Below are 24,515 nucleotides of genomic sequence, written 5' to 3'. Positions count from 1 at the left end.
CCCACTCTCTTCTTTCTTATATCTCTGTTAGAAAGTTTTAGCAAACATGCAGACAAAATTCATTGACATGTTACTTACCTGTCGTAACTCTGCCCGCTGTCCCTCCTCGCAAAGGTCTGCTTTACAAAGATGAGATTTAAAACACATACAGCTCAAGTCTTAATCCATTTTTACTCCTTTTCATATTAGAGGGGAGTAGATTTTTTTTATTAGAATTCATTCAAAAACTGGCCTCCTTCTATACAGAAGAAATAACATGGGTATTCTGGGGAACTCCTGTACATATACAAACACTTCCTTTTGTTTCTTAACTTTTCAGGCTTGCCTGTTTCCTCTGGTTCCAGTCCAAGCACTTGTGCTATCCTTTGAGTCTTTACAAATTGCCCTGAAATAATATAAAACTGTGTGCTGTGCCTGCCTCTGTACAGCTCAGCTCACCTTTGAGACATCCCATTGTGTTTGTTCCAACAGCAGTCAATTGTGTTGTATTTACCCCAGAAATCACTGCTAACACCAGCACACCAGCCACCCTTTCTCATGAGCTTGTGAGTGGTTTATGGAGCAGAAGAAGAGTTAATCGATGGATATGAATTAAACCCAGGAAACCAGCACTAGAGGAATCTCAGACCCCAGGCCTAAAACCACTTGTGACTGGAGCGAGGTTAATCACAGGAGAGGGGAGCTCCATGGTAACAGGATGCTGAAACCTGACACATACAAGGTACTACGCACTTTTCAAAGCACTTACATTTGATCACTTTCTATTCAAAAAGTGACTCCAATTTAGATGAAATGTCCTTGTCACAAAGACAGCTGCAATGTCTTGCCCAGGGACAGTCAACCTGGACAAGGACGAAAGCATCTAACCTACAGTAGTCTTCCTTCTCCCTCTCCATCGCTGCCCTCCACCTCTGGCCTCTGCAGTATTGCCCTCTTCTCCCCATAGCATTTGTAAGCACATGTCTGAATTGTTTTGTTTACTTACTCTGTTTGCTTGTTTTTGCCTATCCCTCCAATGTAAACCCTATGAGAGCAGGAACTTGCATTTTGTCACTCAAGAGACCACAGAGTACCCAGAACATCTCTCATGCTCAATACATGTACTTGTCACATACTTAGTGCTCAGCAAATAATGTTGAATGAATAAATGACATCATGGCCGGGCATCTCCAGAAGTCAGTGCACTTTCTGCCATGGATCTGGGGTGGAAAGGAATGTTCACAGTAATAAACAGCTACCTCGCTGCCAAATACATTCCACAGTAAAAGAAGCAAAGACACAGAAATGACTGTGGGCAGGCCAGTGCCAAAGATGAAGAAAGGCAAGAACGCTTGCTTCAGTCCTTAAGGAATTCTGTTTCCTGATAAAGTCTCTGAAGACAAATAATTCCTGGAGACCTGTAATGGATGAGCAGTAGATAGCTTCTCAGTCAGTTCTGCTTCTCTCCTTCATTTAGTAACAAAAGAAGTTCAGGAGCAAGGCCAGAGAGTCAAATGAGTGAGAAAAGATAATGGACCATCCTGGCTAACACGGTGAAACCCCGTCTCTACTAAGAAATACAAAAAACTAGCCGGGCGAGGTGGCGGGCGCCTGTAGTCCCAGCTACTCGGGAGGCTGAGGCCGGAGAATGGCGGGAACCCGGGAGGCGGAGCTTGCAGTGAGCTGAGATCGGGCCACTGCACTCCAGCCTGGGCGACAGAGCAAGACTCCGTCTCAAAAAAAAAAAAAAAAAAAAAAAAAGATAATGGATAGAAGCTCGCTCATCTGGACTCTGGTCACTTGTTTTGGAGCCAAAGCTCAATCAGTCTGACAGTTCCTCAAAAGATTAAACATTGAGTTACCCTATGACCCAGCAATTCCACTCCGAGGTACCTACCCAAGACAGATGAAAACATATGTCCACATAAAAACTTGCATGCAAATGTTCGCAGCAGCATTATTCACAGTAGCTGAAACATCTAAACAACCCAAACGTCCATCAACTGATGAATGAATAAAATATAATGTACCTACACAATATGTTATTACTCAGCAATGAAAAGAGATAAAGTTGGGCCGGGTGCAGTGCCTCATGCCTGTAATCCCAACACTTTGGGACACTTGGCCCTCGGGAGGCCAAGGCAGGAGAACCGCCTGAGCCCAGGATTTCGAGACCAACCTCAGCAACATAGTGAGACCCTGTCTCTACAAAGAATAAAAATTTAGCTGGGTATAGCGGTGTGCACCTGTAGTCCCAGCTACCTGGGAGGCTGGAGTAGGAGGATTCCTTGAGACCAGGAGGTCAAGGCTACAGTGAGCTGTGATCATGCCACTGCACTCCAGTCTGAGCAACAGAGCAAGACCCTGTCTCCTTAAAAAAAAAAAAAAAAAAGAAAAAGAAAAGAAAGAAAGAGAGAGAGCGAGAAAAAAGACGTCCTGATGCTAAATGAAGGCAGCCAGTCACAAAAGACCACATATTGTGTGATTCCACTTATATGAAATGAATTTGAAGCTGCCTAGAGCCAGGGGAGGCATGACTACCGATGGGTACAGAGCTGCTTTACGGGATGATGAAAGTGTTCTGAAAGTAGATAGTGATATTCGCCCAACCCTCTGCACAGTGAACTTAGTAAATATCCATCGAATTGTATACTTTAAATAAGTAAATTGAGTGGTATTTGAATTACATTTCAAGAAAACTGTCATTTAAAAACAAACAAAAAAACCCACAAGGCCAGGCACGATGGCTCACGCCTGTAATCCCTACACTCTGGGAGGCTGAGGTGGAACGATCACTAAAGGCCAGGAGTTCCAGACCAGCTGGAGCAACACAGCAAGGCTTCATAAAAACATTAGCTGGGCATGGTGGCATGTACCAGTAGTCTCAGCTACTCAAGAGGCTGAAGCAGGAGCATCCCTTGAGCCCAAGAGGTCAAGGCTAGAGTGAGCTATTATTATGCCACTGCATTCCAGCCTGGGGGACAGCAAGACCCTGTCTCTAAAAAAAAGATACATAGATAAAATAAAAACAAAAACTTCAGCAATGACTAAATCCTCCTATAGTCGCAGAGGACCGAAAAACATTAGCATCCCCTGTATTTCCCTCACAGAGAAGGAACAGCACCTCTGCCTTGTAATATTCAGGGTTTTGTGGAGGTGACCCCTGACCCCCTTACTGTCTACACCAGCTTGCCTTGGTCTCCTATTTTATCTTCATCATTCAATAGATAGTTTCTGAGCACCCGCCGTATACCAGGAGCTAGGGAGGCACAGGCTCTGCAGATGAAGGAGGAGCAAGCTTTGCCTTCAATGAGCCAATACTTTCTGAAATTTTTCATCCAACCACACAGCAGGAAAGAGAAAAAGGAGAATCAAAAATAGTATTCTGTCCTGGGCGGTGGGCAGAAAAAAATTTTCTTGTCTGGGTGGATTCATGTCCACGCTGGAAAAACACACACAGATCTGGTATGCAGACATCTGGAGGGCAGGGTGGGGCAGGGTGCAGAGGGAGCGCCCCAAAGTCAGCTCCGACAGGAAGCTGGAAGACACAAATCCCAGGGCCACAATACAGTGCCAGTGTCACCCTTCAGTTCTGCCCGGCAGGACTGTTGATGTTTTCATTTTGTTTATTTTTCTAAAGTTAAGAGGGACTAGGAGAGGAGGGGTAGGAGACAAGTGATTACTCAGCATTCCCATCGCATTTCATGTTTGCAAAGTACTTTCCTGCCCTTGCCTCGAGCTGCCTTAAATAATAAAGGAATTTGAGAATCCAGCCAAGAACTCTAAGTGCTTAGTAGATACAAGGACCTAACACGGGGCATCTGGCAAGGTAGGCACGATTTTAAAAAGTAATCCCAGAAAATACACATTATTGAAAAACATAATCCAATATAGTAATCTCTCTGTCAAGCTGACCTGCCACTTGGTGGTTAATGAACTTGGTAAGCTCACGACGCAGACTCGAGTGTTCTCAATCTCCCTCCCCTTCACACCTTAACATGTGCTTACTTTTAAAAAACAGCACTGACGTCCTTTGAGAGGAAAAAGTTCTATGGCTGATGCAGCAAAAATGTTATGGTAGCAATTAAGAAGAGCAGTTTCTTGCTGGCAGGACTACAGCATCTGGACCATCAGAACTGAGGAAATTAACCATTTTTGTGTGACTGTCAAATGGGCCAGCACATCCTACAAGCATATCATAGTGTGAGCTGTAATACACTAGAAGCACTGTGGGTTTTGGACTGTTTGGACTCAAGTGCATGGTATTTGAAATGAATGTAAATGTGTTTATATTTATATTCAACTAAGCTCAGTGACCCCCTTAGCTTAGTCCACACAGATGCTGTCTTGAGGAATGTTCATTGACCAACTGGAGAACTCTCGGTAAAGCATAAACAGTCAGCACGCTTAAAAATACTTTCTTTTTTTCTTTTTGAGACAGGGTATCACTCTGTTGCCCAGGCTGGAGTGCAGTGGTATGATCAGCTCACTACAGCCTCTGCCTCCCAGGGTCAAGCAATCCTCCCACTTTAGCCTTCCAAGTAGCTGAAACCATAGGTGCATGCCACCACGCTTGGCTAATTCTTAAATTTTTTGTAGAGACAGGGTCTCACCATTTTGCCCAGGTTGGTCTTGAACTCCAGGCCTCATGGGATCCTCCCATTTCAGCCTACCAAAGTGCTGCGATTACAGGAGTGCGCCACCACCTTCATCCTTAAAATTACTATTGATATGAACCCTAACAGGACAAAGTGCTTCAATTAACTATTTCTTAGAAATATGCTGAGATCATATAAAAGTGAAAAAAGAATTTGAAGAAATTCTGGGCCAGGCGCTATGGCTCATGCCTATAATCCCAACACTTTGGAAGGCTGAAGCAGGAGGATCATTTGAGGCCAGGAGTTTGAGATCAGCCTGAGCAACTTGGTGAGACCTTGTTAACTGGGCATGGTGGCACATGCCTATAATCCCAGCTACTTGGGAGGCTGAGGCAAGAGGATAGCTTGGGCCCAGGAGCTCACGGCTGCAGTGAGTTTTGATCACACCACTATACTCCAGCTAGGGTGACAGAGCAAGGCCCTGTCTCAAAGAAAAAAAACCAAAAAACAAAAGACATTACCTACTTTATTTCAGACCAAGTCGCCATTCTTCCCTCCCATACTCTGTAGGACAATTAGAAAAGCTTGACAAAACAACACACACAAATAAATACATACACCGCTCCCCCGCCCCCGCCACACACACACACACGAACTAACATGGAAGTGAAGAATTACCAGGTCAAAATCTGAAAAAGACCAAAACCTAAAAAGACCAGCCCAGCATCTGGGCCTGCTTTCCGCTTGGGGCATCCATCTGCTGATTGAAGAAAGAATTTCTGGCCGGGCGCGGTGGCTCAAGCCTGTAATCCCAGCACTTTGGGAGGCCGAGACGGGTGGATCACAAGGTCAGGAGATCAAGACCATCCTGGCTAACACGGTGAAACCCCATCTCTACTAAAAAATAGAAAAAACTGGCTGGGCGAGGTGGTGGGTGCCCGTAGTCCCAGCTACTCTGGAGGCTGAGGCAGGAGAATGGCGTGAACCCGGGAGGCGGAGCTTGCAGGGAGCTGAGATCCGGGCCACTGCACTCCAGCCTGGGCGACAAAGCGAGACTCTGTCCCAAAAAAAAAAAAAAAAAAAAAGAAAGAAAGAAAGAATTCCTAGCCAGGTGTGGTGGCTCACGCCTATAATCCCAACGCTTTGGGAGGCCGAGGCGGGTGGATCACCTGAGGTCAGGAGCTGGCCAGGAGACCAGCCTGGCCAACATGGGGAAACCCTGTCTCTACTAAAAATACAAACATTAGCCCTGTGTGGTGGTGGGTGCCTGTAATCCCAGCTACTCAAGAGGCTTATGCAAGACAATCACTTGAACTCGGGAGGCAGAGCTTGCAGTGAGCTGAGATTGAGCCACTACACTCCAGCCTGGGGGACACACCGGGACTCTGTCTCCAAAACACGTAACAAAACAATACAAAGAAAGAAAGGATTCCTGAGTGGCTGAGAAGCTGAGCAGCATTTTTAACGGCCTTGCGGAGCCAGGAGGACAAAAATTGAAGCCCTGGGACTTGCCAGTGAGTTGGCTGCAATTTTACACAACACAGAGTAAGACATAGTATGTTACTACCGATTAAGACAATGGTAAAGGTTTAATAAATAGGAATTAAAAGTTAGAACTGTTTAACACAACAATTCTAAAATAGCAGGCACCTAAAAACAAGTCTCAGAATACATAAAGCAAACAGCTGACATCACCGTAAAGACACACAACTACAATCATGGTGGAAGAGTTAACACAGTTTTATCAGTAACAGAAAAAGCAGGAAAAAAAAAAAGTTAGCATATAGCAAACCTGAAAAATGACTCAGAAATTAGAACCTAATTATCATATATAGAACTTTGCCGCCAGGCATGGTGGTTCACACCTGTAACCCCAGCACTTGGGGAGGTCAAGATGGGGCTATCACCTGAGCTTGGGAGTTCAAGACCAGCCTGGCCAACATGGTGAAACCCCGTCTGTACTAAAAATACAAAAATTAGCGAGGTGTGATGACGTACGCCTGTAATCTCAGCTACTCAGGAAGCTGAGGCATGATAACCGCTTGAACCCAGGAGGCGGAGGTTGCAGTGAGCCGAGATTGTGCCACTGCACTCCAGCCTGGATGACAGAGTGAGACTCTGTCTCAAGAAAAAAAAAAAAAAAGAACTTTGCACCCAGTGATCCTTAAATACACATTCTTTCCAAGGCCACATGGAAGAGTTAGAAAAACTGAACACATGCTTTTTACCTGCACAATAGGAAAATGTGCATCCATTGAGGCTAGACAAAGTGAATTAACCTGGCCTCCTGACAAAAGAGGTATGAGCTGATAAGATTGGAAGAGCTGTAGTTTCCATAAGCAAAGGATTCTGGAAAAGATAAGGTTACTGCCCTAGAGTCTTGGAGACTTTGAACTGATGCTTGGCTGGGCCTGGGACGGTGAGAATAAGCAGTAGAGAGAGAAAGGGAGGAGTTCACACAGCCCTCTGTCTTCTCTCTGCCCCTGGGAGCTACACGATTACACTGAGCTGTGTGGAAGGGAAAAGGATAATGTGAAACCCCAGCTCTCTGCCAAAAACTGAAGGGAGGCAGCAGTAATAGCAGAGTCTTCCATGCAACCAGGCAGATAATTTAGCTCTTCTATGGCCAAATCCTGCTTCCTTTCCTCCTGCCTTCCCATCTCCTCTTTCTCATCCTGTGTCATCCTGCTCCACCCTAGGAACCTGCATGGGGTCCTAGCAGACCATCTCTGCCATTTCACCATCACAGGGGTTTACATGGGGGCTACACCCAGAAAATGCACGGTCCCTGTCAAATGCACCTAACTTCTACCTCATTTGTACCCTAACCTTCTGAGAGAATAACTGGACCGTAAAAGTTGTTCTTGGGTTTGGTCCTCAACTTCAGTGGCCTGGCTATGCTTTTGTTGTGCTCTGGAGGTTTGAATTAAAAATGTGGCTCTATGGAGGAAGATTTCTTCTAGGATTTAGAGAACCTGAGCTGAAGTTGGAAGCCTGCAGTGGAGTGGGTACAGACATGACCAGTGCTTTGCAGACAAATGGGCAGTCCTAAGTACTACCCCGCAGCCCTCTAACAGGTTAACGGAACCACGGCCCTAGTCTGACCTAGTTGAAGGAAATATACAATCAGGCTTTCTGGACCTGCTGCAGTCCTGACCTAATTTTCTAAAAGAATCTCAGCAACACCAGAAAGACTCTCCCTCATTTCTCCCCCAACCTGGGAACATTTAGTGCTGAACAGAAACAGACCCTTAATCAGCAGTGTTTCCTTTGAGCTATTGCCAGCCCAACGTCCCAAGTGTCTCCTCGCGAGCCAGCTGTGTCGCTGATCCTTCTGTGCCCAAGTGGCCTGGCCACACCAGCGCCTTTCACATATACATGAGCTTTCACCCTGGTGTCTGTGCGGGTTTGTGCTCATGTATTCAGTTGGCGGTTTTGAAATCACTCTGTTCAAAATTGTGTCACCCAAGTACTTCCTGAATTTTTACTAGCACTGTTTCAGGAAGTCAAGCATGTTGATGTTTACTCAAAGTGCCTTTTTAATAAGTAACTCACACTGTTTTTCCCCTGCCCTCGTCTGGCAAAAGGCCAGCCAGACTTACCCTCGTACATCTCCAGGATGTGAACTGTGTCGCCAATCTGCAAGGAGAGCTCCACATCTTGAGAAGCGTTGTAGTTATAGATCACTGGAAATGAGAAATAAAAAAGGCAAATTAGAATGCATGTCACTTGGCCGGGAGCAGTGGCTCACGCCTATAATCTCAGCATTTTGGGAGGGCGAGGTGGGTGGATCATGAGGTCAGGAGTTCAAGACCAGCCTGGCCAAGATGGTGAAACCCCATCTCTACTAAAAATACAAAAATCAGCTGGGCGTGGTGGCAGACGCCTATAATCCCAGCTACTTGGGAGGCTGAGGAAGGAGAATTGCTTGAACCTGGGTAGCAGAGATTGCAGGGAGCCAAGATTACGCCACTGCACTCCAGCCTGGGTGATAAAATGAGACTCCATCTCAAAAAAAAAAAGAATACATGTCACTAAAGATACATGCAGGGGTTAGTGAACAATTCGATCAACAAACAACTCTCTATTTAATAATTTCATGTGAATTAACCATTGTAAAGCAGAGAATGGATCCTCATTTCCCCCATCCAACAAATATTGATCAATTGCCTGCTACATATCACGAACTGTGTTAGAGACCAGTGATAGAGGGGCAAATCACATCAACATGGCCCTGTCCCCAAGGAACTTAACAGTCTAGTAGAAGGAAGAAAGATATCAAATATATAATCACAGAAATAACTAGTTAAAGTTGTGATAAGTGTTAGGAAAGAAACAATCAGGTTACAATGAGAATACATTGTGGGATTCTGTTGGTCAGTGCCCTTGTTCATCAGACAACAGCCAGCCTGCAAGAACACAGAACTAATGATCTCTAGGACACAGGCGAGCCATGTCCCAGCTTCCATAACACAGTATCTGATGGCAAAAGGCCACCTGTGAGGCCCATCCACCCTCCAGTGACAAACTGACACAGGGCACGGTGCAGGGACGGTGCCTGGCCCCAGCCCAAGGCACCCTGGGCAACTGGGTTTACCGCAGCACTTCCTAGTCAAGGTGACCTCAGCCACCCCAGTCCTTAGAACTGGCAACGGCTGGGCCAGGTTGTGAAAAACGACAGACTAACTCATAACTCAAAAAAAGAAGACAACCCAATTTTAAGACAGGCCAGAGCTTTGAACAGATATTTTGCCAAAAAGTATGTATGAATAGCTAACAGGCACATGAAGAGATGTTCGACACTATTAGTCATGGGGAAATACCGATTAAAACCACAGTGAAATACCACTCCACACCCACTAGAATGACTGTGATAAAGGAAAAAGAAAAGGCAGACAAATGGCAAGAATGTGGAGAAACTAGAACTCTCCTGTATTGCTGGTAGGAATGTAAAATGGTACAGCCCCTTCTGAAAACAGTTGGGCAACTTCTCAAAAGTTAACCATAAATTTACCATAGGTCCTAGCAATCCATTCCTAGGTAACTACAAAGACAAATGAAGCCATGTGTCTACATAAGAACCTTATGTGAATGTTCAGAGCTGTGGTGGTGGGCTGTAAAGGTGCCCCCCACAAAATAAATCCACATCAAATCCCTGGAACCTGTGTATGTTACCCTGTAAGGCAAAAGAATTGATTAAGGATTTTTTTTTTAATTATACTTTAAGCTCTGGGATACATGTGCAGAACGTGCAGGTTTGTTACGTAGGTATACACGTGCCATGGTGGTTTGCTGAACCTATCAACCCATCATCTACATTAGGTATTTCTCCTAATGCTATCCCTCCCCTAGGCCCCCAGCCCCCGACAGGACCCGGTGTGTGATGTTCCCCTCCCTGTGTCCCTGTGTTCTCATTGTTCAATTCCCACTTATGAGTGAGAACATGTGGTGTTTGATTTTCTGTTCCTGTGTTACTTTGCTGAGAATGATGGTTTCCAGCTTCATCCATGTCCCTGCAAAGGACATGAACTCATCCTTTTTTATGGCTGCATAGTATTCCATGGTGTATATGTGTCACATCTTCTTTATCCAGTCTATCATTGATGGGCAGTTGGGTTGGTTCCAAGTCTTTCCTATTGTGAATAGTGCTGCAATAAACACACATGTGCATGTGTCTTTATAGTAGCATGATTTATAATTCTTTGGGTATATACCAAATAATGGGATTGCTGGATCAAATGGTATTTCTGGTTCTAGATCCTTGAGGAATCACCACACTGTCTTCCACAATAGTTGAACTAATTTACACTCCCACCAACAGTGTAAAAACATTTATATTTCTCCACATCCTCTCCAGCATCTGTTGTTTCCTGACTTTTTTTTTTTTTTTTTTTTTTGAGACAGAGTCTCTCTCTGTTGCCCAGGCTGGAGTGCAGTGGCACAATCTTGGCTCACTGCAACCTCCAACTCCCGGGTTCACACCATTCTCCTGCTTCAGCCTCCCCAGTAGCTGGGACTACAGATGCCCACCACCACGTCTGGCTGATTTTTTTTTGCATTTTTAGTAGAGATGGGGGTCTCACCATGTTAGCCAGGATGGTCTCGATCTCCTGACCTCGTGATCCACCTCAGCCTCCCAAAGTGCTGGGATTACAGGAATGAGCCACCACGCCTGGCCTCCTGACTTTTTAATGATCGCCATTCTAACTGGCGTGAGATGGTATCTCACTGTGGTTTTTATTTGCATTTTTCTAATGGCCAGTGACAAGAATTTTGAGAGGAGTTGTCTTCCCTGAATTATCAGGGTGGCCTTAAATGCAATCATATATATCTTTACAAAAGAGAAAGAGAGAGAGCTGAGAGGACACACTGGAGAGAAGATGATGTGCAGATGGAGGTTGAGATTGAACTGATGTGACCGGAAGTCCGCGAAGGCCAGTATCCACCAGAAGCTGGAAGAAGCAAGGAATGGAATCTCCCCGAGGGCCTCCAGAGGGAGCACAGCCCTGTTTGCACCTTGACTCCCTAACTCCCATCTCCAGAACTGTGAGAGAATAAACCCCTACTGTCTTAAGACATCAAGTGTATAATTTGTCACAGCAGCCACTGAAATCCACTACAGTAGCATTATTCACAATAGCCCAAAAAAGTGGAAATAATTTCTTAACTGATGGAAGGATACATGAAGTATGGTATATCCATGCAATGGAATACTATGCAGCAATGAAAAGAAATGGAATACAGACACATACTACAATGTGAATGAACCTCAAAACATTACACTAAAGGAAAGCAGCCAGATGCAAAAGACCACACAGTTTATGATACCATGTATTCAAAATGTCCAGAATTAAGCAAATCTATCAAAGGCAGTATAGGAGATTATTGGTTCCTGGGGCTGTGAGGAGGGAATGGTGATTGACCACAAAAGGCCCTAAGGAGCTTCTTGGGGAGGTGAAAACATCCTAAAACTGGGTTGTGGTGATATTTACACAACTCTGTAAATTTACTAAAAATCATTAAATTATATGCTTAAAATGGGTGGATTTTATGGTATGTAAAATACACTTGACAGAAGCTGGATTTTTTTTTAAGTAGATTTACTTCTTACCCTCAACTCTACTGATGAGGGAACTACATCTTTCCAGGAAAAAAGAACCCCCTTAGAGATTCAGCCCTAGCCATGGACTTGACAATTCAAGGAACCCATAAGGCTCCCATCTCTGCAGGCCTGATGAGTGACCATCCACACTGATGAATGGATAGTCACTCAATCCATCAGTATATCCCACAAGGAAGAAAGGTGTCCCTGACATTGCCCGTGGCAGGTCTTCCCGGCTCTTCCCAGCTCTTCCCTGAGCCTGCAGTGCACCGTGCACCTGCAGCTTGGCTGATATCACAAGTCAACCTATCAGTGAGCAGGGAGGAGCACATGTCCAGCCACCCATTTTCCAGTGGCCTCTCCTTGATGAAGGAAGTCATCCAAGTAGAGCTCTCCTGCACTACTGGCACAGAAGCCTGGACAAAGTATGTTGGAATTTATTTTACTATTGAGCTTATGGACTAGGCTATGAATTCACAACCAGGATTGGCTGGTGACACAGGTTAGGAGAAATCGCACGCGATTCAGAAGTACGAGTAATTCTCAATTCCTAGACCTGCTCATAGATCACTGGGCCACCGCTGCCATTCCACTGGAGTTCAACTCCTTCATTGGTCTGCTGGTTTACACGCATGCTCTGCCTGCTAGTCTGGTAGACCTCACATCCTTGATATCTCCTAGTCCCTATTCATGGCCTTGTACTGAAACGGTCCCTTCCATTGACCCCCTTCTCAAATGAAAACAGGAAGTAGTGAGGTCACTGAGTCACAATGCATTGTGTAATGACCAAGCTTCACCTCTTCCTGGTTCCGGTCATTAGAAAAGTAAGCAGAAGCTCTCAAAGGCAGTACCTTGCTCTGGAAGCTCTAAACACAAACACCTACCAAGGACTGCTGGAAACACACACACACACACACACCAAAGACTGATTTGTTTGCTTAAAACCTAGATCTCTAAGCCTGACTCAAAACACCTCCAAAATTGTCCCAGCCCGTAATTATCTATCTTTGTCTCCATCTGCGAAATTCCAACCTACTCTCCAGTGAAGACTCATATGTTCTCCCCTAAATTCTGAGCTCAGTCCATGGTTTGTTTCTGCCTAGAACAAGGGCCTGTCTTGACTTCTTAACGATCCAAATTTCGCATCCACAATTCAATTCAACAAATGGTTACTAGCTCCCGATTACCTGCGTGGATTGCCTTCTTCTCTGACATTTCACAACAATTTTCCCTTCCAGCGCAGCTTGTTGGGTTTTTAATCGCAGACAATCTTGTGTAATTGTCTACCATCAATTAGAAGGAAACCCCTATGATTGGGGCCCTCATTACACATTACTTTTGTGTCTTTCTCATTACAAGGCACAGGCTTAGTCCCAAAGAAAGTACTCAAGGTATAATAATGACTTCAGAAAAGAATATATTTAAAAAGCACATATTTTTATTCTTTCTATAAAATCCATCAAAAAGTTCAGTTATTCACCACTTCTTCCCCAAACTCAAACACACTTCTGCTTTCTTCCAGAGCAGAGGCTGTGGTTTCCCATCACTCAAGAAAGGGTTACTAAAATCACTTCTCCACCCATTTGGTTTATCACAAGAGAGAATCTGCCTCTCCAACCTAAGCTTTCAAAGAGATTAATGTTAGAAACACATCCCTTCAACAACGCCTTTCACTGGAGTGAAAAGGCACCGCATAGAGGATGTTTGTACAATCTGTTTCATGTCTCTGGGCAAAAGCACAAACAAGATTTCCAATCACTTACAGCCATCATCTATTCATTCCAACTCTTGGCTTTGGTAGTATGCCCTCCATATCTTAACATACCTCATATTTCCAGTGTATTTTATAGTTCACTTTCATATATATCTTAGTAACTGTATAGAGTGGATGCCAGGTGTCACATTATTTAATGAGGAAGCTGAGACTCAGAAGGGTTAAACCCAGCTTGCAAGCAGCAAAGCTGTTATAAAGGTGGTCTATTCATCGCATTTGACCAAGCCAGTCCATAATGGTGAAGATATGCCCTGGAATAGCCCAGAAACAAAGAGAAGAGCCTAGATTTCTCTCTTTAAATGACCATCCTACTTCCCAAACCAAGCTTTCTCATACACATCAGTGACTGATGATCACATTGTCTGCTAGTCTGATGCTATTTCAAGAATGAGAATACAACTAATGCACTTGGTGGGCCTATAGTTTCTTTCTAGAACATGAATACCTGTTATAGAGAAAGCTACAGAAATGGGAAACAATGAAAAACTTCAGGGTAAGCAAAACAGATTCAAGACTCAACTTTACCGCTTACACAATGCATGACCTTGAATGAGCTACTAAGTCTGGGCCTCAGTTTCTTATCTGTAAAGCAGGATTGGCTTTAAAGATCCCTCTGGCTCTAATGTCTTCTGATTCATGGGGTAATGAGAAGAGGCAAAAGAAACAAGTGCCATTTTTGAACCGGCAGGCACCACCACAAACTCTTGTTTTGACTGAGGAAATTAAACAAGAACCGGGAGTTGCTGTACATACGTTGCCTCGCTGGCAGCCATGAACTGCATTGGGAAAGACAAATTGCTGGAATTCTTCCCTAAGCAGCTTACTGTTTATAACAGGAAAGTATAATTTTGCAGAGCCAAGTAGACAAGACAAAATAGTTTGCATTTTACTGAATCCTTGATTTGGCTCTTTCTTTTAAACCAGGCTTACAAGAGAGAAGAAAACTGAAGTCCTGGGATTATGCAATAAGAAACCAACAGAACAGACTTACTGGCTGCAAACTGAGTGATCAGTTTTGACAATGAAAAGTCTGTAGCTAGTAAGTAAACTTTTTTTATTTTTATTATTTTTTTGAGACAGGGACTCACTCTATCAACCAGGCCAGAGTACAGTGGCGCAATCATGGGTCACTGTAGCCTTGACCTCCCCAGGCTCTGGTGATCCTCCTGCCTCATTCCCCCAAGTACCTAGGACTATAGGCATGTGCCACCACACCTGGCTAATTTTTTTATTTTTTTTTTGTAGAGATGAAGTTTCACCATGTTGGCCAGGCAGGTCTTGAACTCCTGGACTCATGTGATCCACCCACCTTGGCCTCCCAAAGTGCTGAGATTACAGGCATGGGACACCCAGCCCTGCCAAGTAATGAACATTTCTAATGAATGAGATTATTTCATGAATCCTCAAATTACAATCCCCTGAAGAACGGCCACAACATTATATTTTTTATTGGTCACCTGATAGAATTTACAAAAGAAAGATCCAGCAAACACAAAATGAGATCCCAATTGGAGGCGTATATCATTCATAATATTCCAAAGAAGATTATGGCCAGGCGCAGTGGCTAATGCCTGTAATCCCAGAATTTTGGGAGGCTGAGAGGCAGGTGGATAACTTGAGGTCAAGAGTTTGAGACCAGTCTGGCCAACATGGTAAAACCTCATCTCTACTAAAAATACAAAAAAAAAAAAAAAAAATTAGCTGGGCGTGGTAGTGCATGCCTGTAATCCCACCTACTCAGAAGACCGAAGCAGGAGAATCGCTGGAACCTGGGAGGCAGAGCTTGCAGTGAGCCAGCATCGCACCACTGCACTCCAGCCCGGGCAACAGAGTGAGACTCTGTTTCAAAAAAAAAAAAAAAAAAAAGATGGTTACAATTCTTCTTTTCCATTACGATCTTGGTTGTGCCTAGATTCAGATATGCATTCTATAAAAACTAAAGAGGCACAACTCATTTTTGATCTTCATCTTGGCTTTCCTGCAGTGATATCCTAGAAGGCCAGATTTCATTTTCTTGTGCTCTTTAATTACACTGTACTATAAGGACTAGAAAATCATATTCAATAATAGGTATAACACCAAGAAGTCAAATCTGTGGTTTTAGGCTGATAATTATAAGTAGGTTCCAAATCGGTCTTTCTACGATGAGATGACCATCACGCCATCTCTCTGTTCAGATCGATCCAGGACAGGGGCTATCAGGTTAGGACATCAGTTCTCTTTCTCACCAACAGCACTCCATAAGAGCAAGCTCTCACAGGATTCTTAACTTCATTTTCTAGACAGTTTAGGAGAACAGAGAATTTCATAATCAATGCATTGATTACTATTTAGAAATCTCTATCTTGGCTGGGTGCAGTGGCTCATGTCTGTAATTCCAGCACTTTGGGAGGCCGAGGCAGATGGATCACTTGAGGCCAGGAGTTCAAGACCAGCCTGGTCAACATGGTAAAACCCAGTATCTACTAAAAATATAAAAATTAGACAGGCATGGCAGCACGCACCTGTAATCCAAGCTACTTGGGAGGCTGAGGCACAAGAATCGCTTGAACCCAGAAGGCGGAGGTTGCAGTGAGCTGAGATCACACCACTGCCTTCCAGCCTGTGTGACAGTGAGACTCTGTTTCAAAAAAAAAAAAAAGAAAAGAAAAAAATCTCTATCTTGAAGATTATATATATTTGTGAAGGGAATAGGTAAATATCTTGAACTGAAGGGACATTTCTCAGATATAAACTCAAATATTGTTTCTTGATTGCCTCACTGGCAGTAAGGGATGACTTAGAAGCCACCTCATTTACATGAATATGGGATTAAATTTACATGAAATGCTTACAGCAGGAAAGCAGAAACAAGGCAATTCGAAATTACAGAACAAGGGCCCAGCATAGTGGCTCACGCCTGTAATCCCAGCATTTTGGGAGGCTAAGTAGGAAGATTGCTTGACCTCAGGAGTTCGAGCCCAGCCTGGGCAACATAGGGAGACCCTGTCTCAAAAAATAATAAAAATCAACCAGGCATAATGGTGTGTGCCTATGGTCCCAGCTACCCGAGAGGGTGAGGTGGGAGGATTGCTTGAGCCCGGGAGGTCCAGGCTACAGTGAGCTGAGATTGTACCACTGCACTACCTAGGTGACAGCAAGACCCAGTCTCAAACAAACAAACAAACACAAAATTACAGAACAAAAAGTCTGAGGTGTATAATCATGAGTTTTTTCCCACAGCTTCCTCATCTGAAAAAGGGAGGCAACAGTACATTCTTCCTATGGTTTTGTGAAGCCCCAAAAGGAGAATTTGCGCAGGGCCAAAATGATGACTAACACCTGGCAGACAGTGAGTAAAGGGCAGTCTCCTCCCCTCCACTCCTTCCCCTTTCTTGCCCTGTCCAGCTTCCTATTCAGGACATGGAGACAGCTACATCCTCAAAGATGGACACTACCCTCTCATCAATAAACCAGTGGGAGTCGGTCAATGAAAACAGTGAATCAGGAAGGACTGGAGAGGAGAGGTCACAGAACAAATCAGCCTCAATGGTTCTTCCAAGGCAACAGTTGACGGACAATGAAATACAGGTGTCCTTGATTAGAGCAAAGCCATTGTATTGCAGGCAGCTAAATCCAGAGCTCCTCTAAGAAGCAGCATCAGGCGCAGGGAATATTTTAATGTATTCTCCATTTCTTGCTCTCCCTTCCAAGCATCTCTGCAACAATTCAATGAGGAACCAGGGTATTATTCAGAATACTAAAGATGGCCTTGGCCATGTACTCACTACAGGACCCTCAGGCTGTATATAATATCAAAGGTACACATGCTAATGTTATTCATGCCTATAGTTCTATTAGCCTCCATTTTTCTCAATGAGTGTCTTCCTTATTAAGCAAAATAGGAAAAAGTAAAACAGAAAAAAATCTGACAACAACTCTTGCAGGGCTTTAAGGAAAATAGCTCACTACCCAGCCCAGAACATCTTTTCCAAAGCAAATAAAGTCTTCTGATCAGGTTCTTCTTGGTACACATCCTTATTAAACCAAAGGTGAACAGATCTAAATTAAGAGGGTCACATCTAAGACTCTGTTGAGCTAAGACTCTGTTACAGACAGAAATCATCACTGAAGAATAGAGAATCTGAAGATAAATGCCAGAGGTTACCGTGGAATCTAGAAAAAGCACTTTTAAATGATAGTCGAGGATGTCACCAATTATTTTCACCATATCTACATGAATGAGACAAACACATTTCACTGAGAAAAGTAATGATCCCCAAACAGGCTACAAAAGTCTTTACTTTGACAATAGCAACCTAAAAATGCAAGTACAATAGCAGCTTCCAGCCCTGGGCCAGTCTGAGGACAAGCTCTTACTTGACTCCTTTAACCTCTGGATCCTACTCAGGAGGATTTTAGAATTGAATCTCAACTTCTTGGGTATTTATACATGCCAGAATCACACCCTACTTAAATTGCAGTGAGGAAACAGAAGAATAGGACATGTGTCCGTACACATGTGTGTGAAGTTCAAAGTGACAGACCTGATGTGATTATTTCACATGTCTGCATCAAAACATCTCTTATGGCTGGGCGTGGTGGCTCATGCCTGTAATTCCAGCACTTTAGGAGGCCAAGACAGGCGGATCATGAGGTCAGGAGATCGAGACCATCCTGGCTAACATGGTGAAACCCTATCTCTACTAAACATACCACAAAAAGAAAAAGTTGGCTGGGTATGGGGGCAGATGCTGTAGTCCCAGCTACTTGGGAGGCTGAGGCAGGAGAATGGCGTGAACCCGGGAGGCGGAGCTTGCAGTGAGGCGGAGCTTGCAGTGAGCCGGCCACTGTACTCCAGCCTGGGGGACACAGCGAGACTCCATCTCAAAAAACAAAACCAAATAAACAAACAAACAAACAAAAAAACACCATCTAATGTACCCCATAAATATATACACCTACTATGTACTTATAAAAATTAAAAACAAAACAAAATTTTTTAAAAAGTGAAGCACTAAAAAATAACTACAATTTTAAAAAGGAAAGAAAAGTAATAGACCAAGGTGAACAAAATTATAGCTGTGCCATTGAAGATATTTTCCATGATGTGGCCAAAAAAACTACCATCCCGAACTTTAGGGCAAGTGATTCAATCTTCGCAGGCTTCTGTTCCCTCATCAGTAAAGCGAGCTTGTGTTTGACCTAACTCTTCTGGTTAAGAATAAAACGAGAAGAAACAAAAACAAGCAATTATTGCTTATGTCTTTGGAACCAAGATCTTTCAGCAGCAAAGACAAGTACACAATCAAAAAAGTTAACTGATTCTGGGACGATGTGGGTTGGAAATATCAGTTTGAATTTGAGATTTTTTCTACCTAAAAAATACATATTTCGGCCGGGCGCGGTGGCTTAAGCCTGTAATCCCAGCACTTTGGGAGGCCAAGATGGGTGGATCACAAGGTCAGGAGATCGAGGCCATGCTGGCTAACACGGTGAAATCCCGTCTCTACTAAAAATACAAAAAACTAGCTGGAAGTGGTGGCGGTACCTGTAGTCCCAGCTACTCGGGAGCCTGAGGCAGGAGAATGGCCTAAACCCGGGAGGCGGAGCTTGCAGTGAGCTGAGATCCGGCCACTGCACTCCAACCTGGGAGACAGAGCGAGACTCCGTCTCAAAAAAAAAAAAAAAAAAAAAAAAAAAAAACATATTTCAATTCTACTTGTTGTCCAGGTGGACCAGGGAACCAACCCATCAGGGATCAGATGAATTATCCTGCTTTAAGCATTAAAAACCGGGCAAAATATATACGACACGTTGGTTTTCAGACACTGAACAGCAGGCAATGTGGGGAGTGACACCTGAGAGGAGAGAAACAGATGAATGAAGTCTACACCTGCCTGCACTTACTGCTGAAACAGGGTTTCCAGGCTATTGTGCAGGCAGCCAGTGGTCACTCTGAGACCAGGAAAGAGAGTGGAGAATTCAGGGGGGTCAAGGTGGCTAGAATGTGCAGGGCAGAGAACCAGAGAGAAGAGGGCTGCTCAGAGAGAGTGCTAGAGATGTGTAGAAGGTTCCCCGAGTCTTTCGCTGATTACTGGTCAGTGCATGCGTGTGAAAATACCCGAGGCTAAGAAAAAAATCACTGGGAAAGAGCAAGAGGCATTGTTCCCAACCCACACACATGGATGAGAACAGCTTACAGATCTCACAACCAGAGCAGAGAAAGCTTGGAATATGAGGGTACTGGGCTGAGAGATCAGAAGGATACTGAGTACTCGGCAGTGCAGTGTTATGGACTGAATGTTTGTCTCCTGTCCCCCTAAGTGTTTATGTTGAAATCTATGCCCATGGTATTAGGTATCAGGAGGTGGGCTTTTGGGAGGTAATTAAGTCATGAGGGTGGAGCTCTCAGGAATGGGATTAGTGCCCTTACAAAAGACCCCAGAGAGCTCACTTGCCCTTTTTGCACCAGGCGAGGAGACAGTGATAAGTTGGCAGCCTGCAAACCAGAAGATGGTCCTCACCAGAACCTGACAATGCTGGAACCTTGACCTTGGACTTCCAGCTGCCAAAACTGTGAGAAATGTATTTCTGTTGTTTATTAGCCACCCAGTCTATGAGACTTTGTTATGGCGCCCCAAACAGACTTAGACATGTAGCCAAACTGGCCCCAGAATAAAGGCTGTGTTGGTCCTGCATAACAAAGCTTAAATGCAAACCTTGAATAAATTTCCCAATAACTAGCTAAGCCTTGTTCTGCACTGCCTTGCATCTGCATTGAAGAACAAGGCTCAAACTACCAAGAGGATTAAATTCACGTCTGACATCTGGTTCAAGATTACCAAGCAGCCAAAGAAGAAGAAAAATATTATTCATAGTTAGGAGAAAAGAGACTTTCAGAAAAAGACTCAGAAATGACATAGATCAGGCAACAAACAAGTCCCAAATAATTTAAAAGGATGAAAATCATACAAAGCATTTTCTTTGACTACAATCGAATTGAATTATCAATTAGTATCAGAAAGATACTTAGGAACTCTCAAAATATTTGAAAACTAAACACACACCTCTAAATAACCTGAGGAACATTCCAATATCAACGTCACCCAACATATGATGAAAAAAGGAAAACAATATGATCATCTCAATAGACACAGAAAAGGCATTTGGTAAAATCTGATCTCTATTCATAATAAAAATCTGTCAGCAAAGTAGAGAAAAAAACCCATGATACGTATATAGCAAACACCATAATGAACTGTTAAATATTAAATGTGCTCCCCTAATACCAGGTACAAGGCAAGGATATCTGCTTGAATCACTCTATTTCACATTTTAAGGGTGGGTCTAGCTAGTGCAATAAGGTAAGAAAAAGAAATAAAAGGCATGTTAATTAGAAAGGATAACACAAAATTGTGTTTATGAGCAAATACCATGATCATCTATATAGAAAATCTTAAGGCATTCGCAAAAAAAAAAAAGTTACTACAACTAATATGTGAGTTTTTAGGGAGGTTTTAGGGCCCAATTTTTTTGCTCAATGTATAAGAATCCATTGCATTTCTCTATACTACAACAAACAATATGAAATTGCTTGGTTAGGATAAAAAGTGCATTTCTTCCCATGAAGTGCAGGTGTAGTAATCTGAAGACTACTGCCCCAGAGAAACACTTGCACAAGTGTACCAGGAAATACGTACAAGAAAGTTCACGGAAGCACTGTGTGTGACAGCCCTTTGAAACGGGAATCACCTACCATGTCCACGGAAAGAAAAACGGATAAATAAATTATGGCATATTCAGATAGAGAATTCTATATGGCAGGGAAAAGGAGTGCAGGCATGACACTAACAGAATGTAGAGCAAATTAAAATATTATATAAAAATATACACAGGATGATGCCTTTACATACAATACCAAATCTTACAAAACTAAGTGAACTGATTTTGCATATACATATGTGTATGTATGATAAAACTACAGAAAAAAAAGGAGGAACTGAAACACACTAATCTGAGGATATGTTTACATCCAGGGTGGGGTCAAGCTGTCAGAAATTAGGGAAGAGCAAGAGTATAGGATTAACATACTGAGAATCATGTTTTTGCAATTCATTTGACAGAGATATGTAGGTACTTTTATTACTGTTTTTATTCATACTCTTCACAAATGGCGTAAATTTTTTTTTTTTTTTTTTTGAGATGGAGTCTCACACCATCGCCCAGGCTAGAGTGCAGTGGTGCCATCTTGGCTCAATGCAACCTCCCCTACTCAGGTTCAAGTGATTCTCCTGCCTCAGCCTCCCAAGTAGCTGGGATTACAGGTATGTACCACCACGCCTGGTTAATTTTTGCATTTTTAGTAGAGACAGAGTTTCACCATGTTGGCCAGGCTGGTCTCGAACTCCTGGTCTCAAGCAATCCTCCCAGTTTGGCCTCCCAAAGTGCTGGGGTTACAGGCATGAGCCACCATGCCCAGCCTGGTATAAATATTCTTTATGCATTCAGTGTTTAATTAAAACAACAAAAACCAGTTAGATATTTATATATGTATGCAGGGGAGGATCACAATGACAAAAGAAAACCTGTTTACATAACTGATGGCATAAACCTACCTACGGGTATTATTTCAGTGGTTCGCAACATTTAGCACACATCAGAATTACGTGAGAGGCTTGCTCCAACACAGGCTGCAAGGTCCCAAACCTAGTTTCTGACTCAGTAGGTTGGAAATAAGGCCCAACAATGTGTGTTTGTAGCACATTCCCAGATATCACTGGTGCTCCTGCTTCAGAGATGACATTGTAAAACCCCTGCATTACTATATGTGAGCCCCATGCAAACCAGCAGAGAAGAAAGAGCTCATGGTCCTCATTTTACAAATAAAGAAACATAATCTCTGAGAGATTAAGAGGTCTGCAGTATTACATAATATTTAATCACACCAGCTCTGGACTCAGACTGTTTATATCCAACCCTGGCTCTATCCTTGCTGATTCTTATTGAAGGTAATTCTAGATCCAATTGCAGTTTTCACTTATAAGAAAACTATGACCTGAATAAAGTAGCTTGCTTAAAATCATACAGAGAATCAGAAGTAGTCTAGGATAAGCAAGCTGGAACCATTTTTTTCAAGGGCCACATTAGTGATCTTTATAATAAATTTTACCCTGTATTAAAGTATACTTTTAAAGTAAACAATAAAAAGTTTACCTTCTTCATATATATATATATAGGCGACCAAATAAAATTTCTTTTTGAGATACAATCTTTTTGAGATGCAATCAATTCAAAGCAAAGACAGGAAAAATTCTTTTCAATCTCATTTCTTCTTCCAGTCTGAAGAAAGGTAAATCAGTATTTCCATTAATTTATTTGAGAAGAAATGAAAACTTAAATTCACCTGAACTGCACTTTTTTTTTTTTTTTTTTTTTAATGGAGTCTAGCTTTGTTGCCCAGGCTGGAGTACAGAGGCACGATCTCAGTTCACTGTAACCTCCGCCTCCCAGGTTCAAGAGGTTCTCCTGCCTCAGCTCCTGAGTATCTGGGATTATAGGTAACCACCACCATGCCCAGCTAACTTTTGTATTTTTAGTAGAGATGGGGTTTCACTGTGTTGGTCAGGCTGGTCTCGAACTCCTGACCTCAGGTGATCTGCCTGCCTCGGCCTCCCAAAGTGCTGCGATTACAGACTTAAGCCACAGCACCTGGCTCCTAGTAATTTGTTTAAGTCAAGAAACTTATGTGTGGCATTCTTTCTGGTTCTTACATCTGTGATTTTTTGTTGCCTTCAAGTTCAACTGAGTTTAAAATTCTTGCATCAAAATTTTTTTTGTTTGTTTTTTTTGGTAGACAGGAGGTCTTACTACATTGCCCAGACTGGTCCTGAACTCCTGGGCTCAAGTGATCCTCCCGTCTTGGCCTCCCCAAGTGCTGGGATTACAGGTGTGGAGACACTGTGCCTAGCTTACAATTTTTTTTTTTTGTTTAAAAGATTGAAAGAAGAACCAAGAAAACAGACAGACATCATGTTCTTGTAAGAAAAAAAGTAATCTTACAAAGAGTTCAATTCTCTAAATAAAACACAGACTAAATTAAATTCCAATTGAAATAAAAAAGGTTTTAAGAAAATGATACAAAAAAAGGGTAATAAAATGTATCTGGAAGAATAAACGTGTGAAAAAAGTTAAAAAAATAATTTAAAATAGCTTGAAAATGAAAAATTAAAGGGAGACTTGCCTCAGCATATTTATGTCAGGTTACCACTGCCATAGCAACACCTGGAAGTTACTGCCCGTTTCCATGGCAACAACCCAATGACCCAGAAGCTGCAACCCTTTTTCTAGAAATTACTGCATACTCTGACCCTTAATTTGTCTACTCCTCAAAGTGGTATAAATATGACTACAGAACCAGAGCTGCCACTGTGGGCACACGGCCTGTGGGGTAGCCACAAGTAACAGTCCCTCTGCCACAGCTGTACACTGCCACTTCAATCAAAGTTACTGTTTAACACCACTGGCTTGTCCTTGAATTCCATCCTGAGTGAAGTCAAGAACCCCCCCAGGTTAAGCCCCAATTTGGGGACGCACCTGCCCTGCATCACGTATGGGTATTAAATTGGACAGTTACTGATAAAATTGCCATAATTTTTCCTAAGTGGAGCAAAACTATGCTGAAATATCTTAGTATATTATGTTCTATTTTCATTAAATAATTAAATGTGTGTTTCAAAAACACAGAAAATGGCCAGGCATGGTGGCACACATTTGTAATCCCAGCACTTTGGGAAGCCAAGGCAGGCGGAGCACTTGGGCCCAGGAGTTTGAGACCAGCCCGAGCAACACGGAAAAAGCCCATCTCTACAAAAAATTAGCCAGGTGTGGTGGTGCACGTCTGCGGTCCCAGCTACTCAGGAGGCTGAGGTAGGAGGATCACTGGAGCCTGGCAGGTGGAGGCTGCAGTGAGCCATGATCCTGCTACTGCACTCCAGCCTGGGCGACAGAGTGAGACCCTGTCTCAAAAAACAAACAACAACAACAACAACAACAACAAAGCACAGAAAAACATCTTCATGTC

General features: G+C 43.2%; 1 protein-coding gene across 2 annotated transcripts in view; it reads right to left on the bottom strand.

Annotated features, from left to right (window-relative positions):
* Positions 1-24,515, bottom strand: part of DOCK5 (dedicator of cytokinesis 5) — a 233,048-nt gene that overhangs the window by 166,652 nt on the left and 41,881 nt on the right. For both annotated transcript variants that reach the window (XM_007961955.3, XM_007961957.3), the window contains exon 2: positions 8,180-8,263. In XM_007961955.3, coding sequence (XP_007960146.2) covers positions 8,180-8,263 — 84 coding nt within the window. The remainder of the gene's footprint in view (positions 1-8,179; positions 8,264-24,515) is intronic.

Source organism: Chlorocebus sabaeus, chromosome 8 (assembly GCF_047675955.1).
Source record: "Chlorocebus sabaeus isolate Y175 chromosome 8, mChlSab1.0.hap1, whole genome shotgun sequence".
Lineage (NCBI taxonomy): Eukaryota > Metazoa > Chordata > Mammalia > Primates > Cercopithecidae > Chlorocebus > Chlorocebus sabaeus.
Note: the sequence above shows the minus strand (reverse complement) of the source record. Positions and strands in the feature narration are given on the sequence as shown.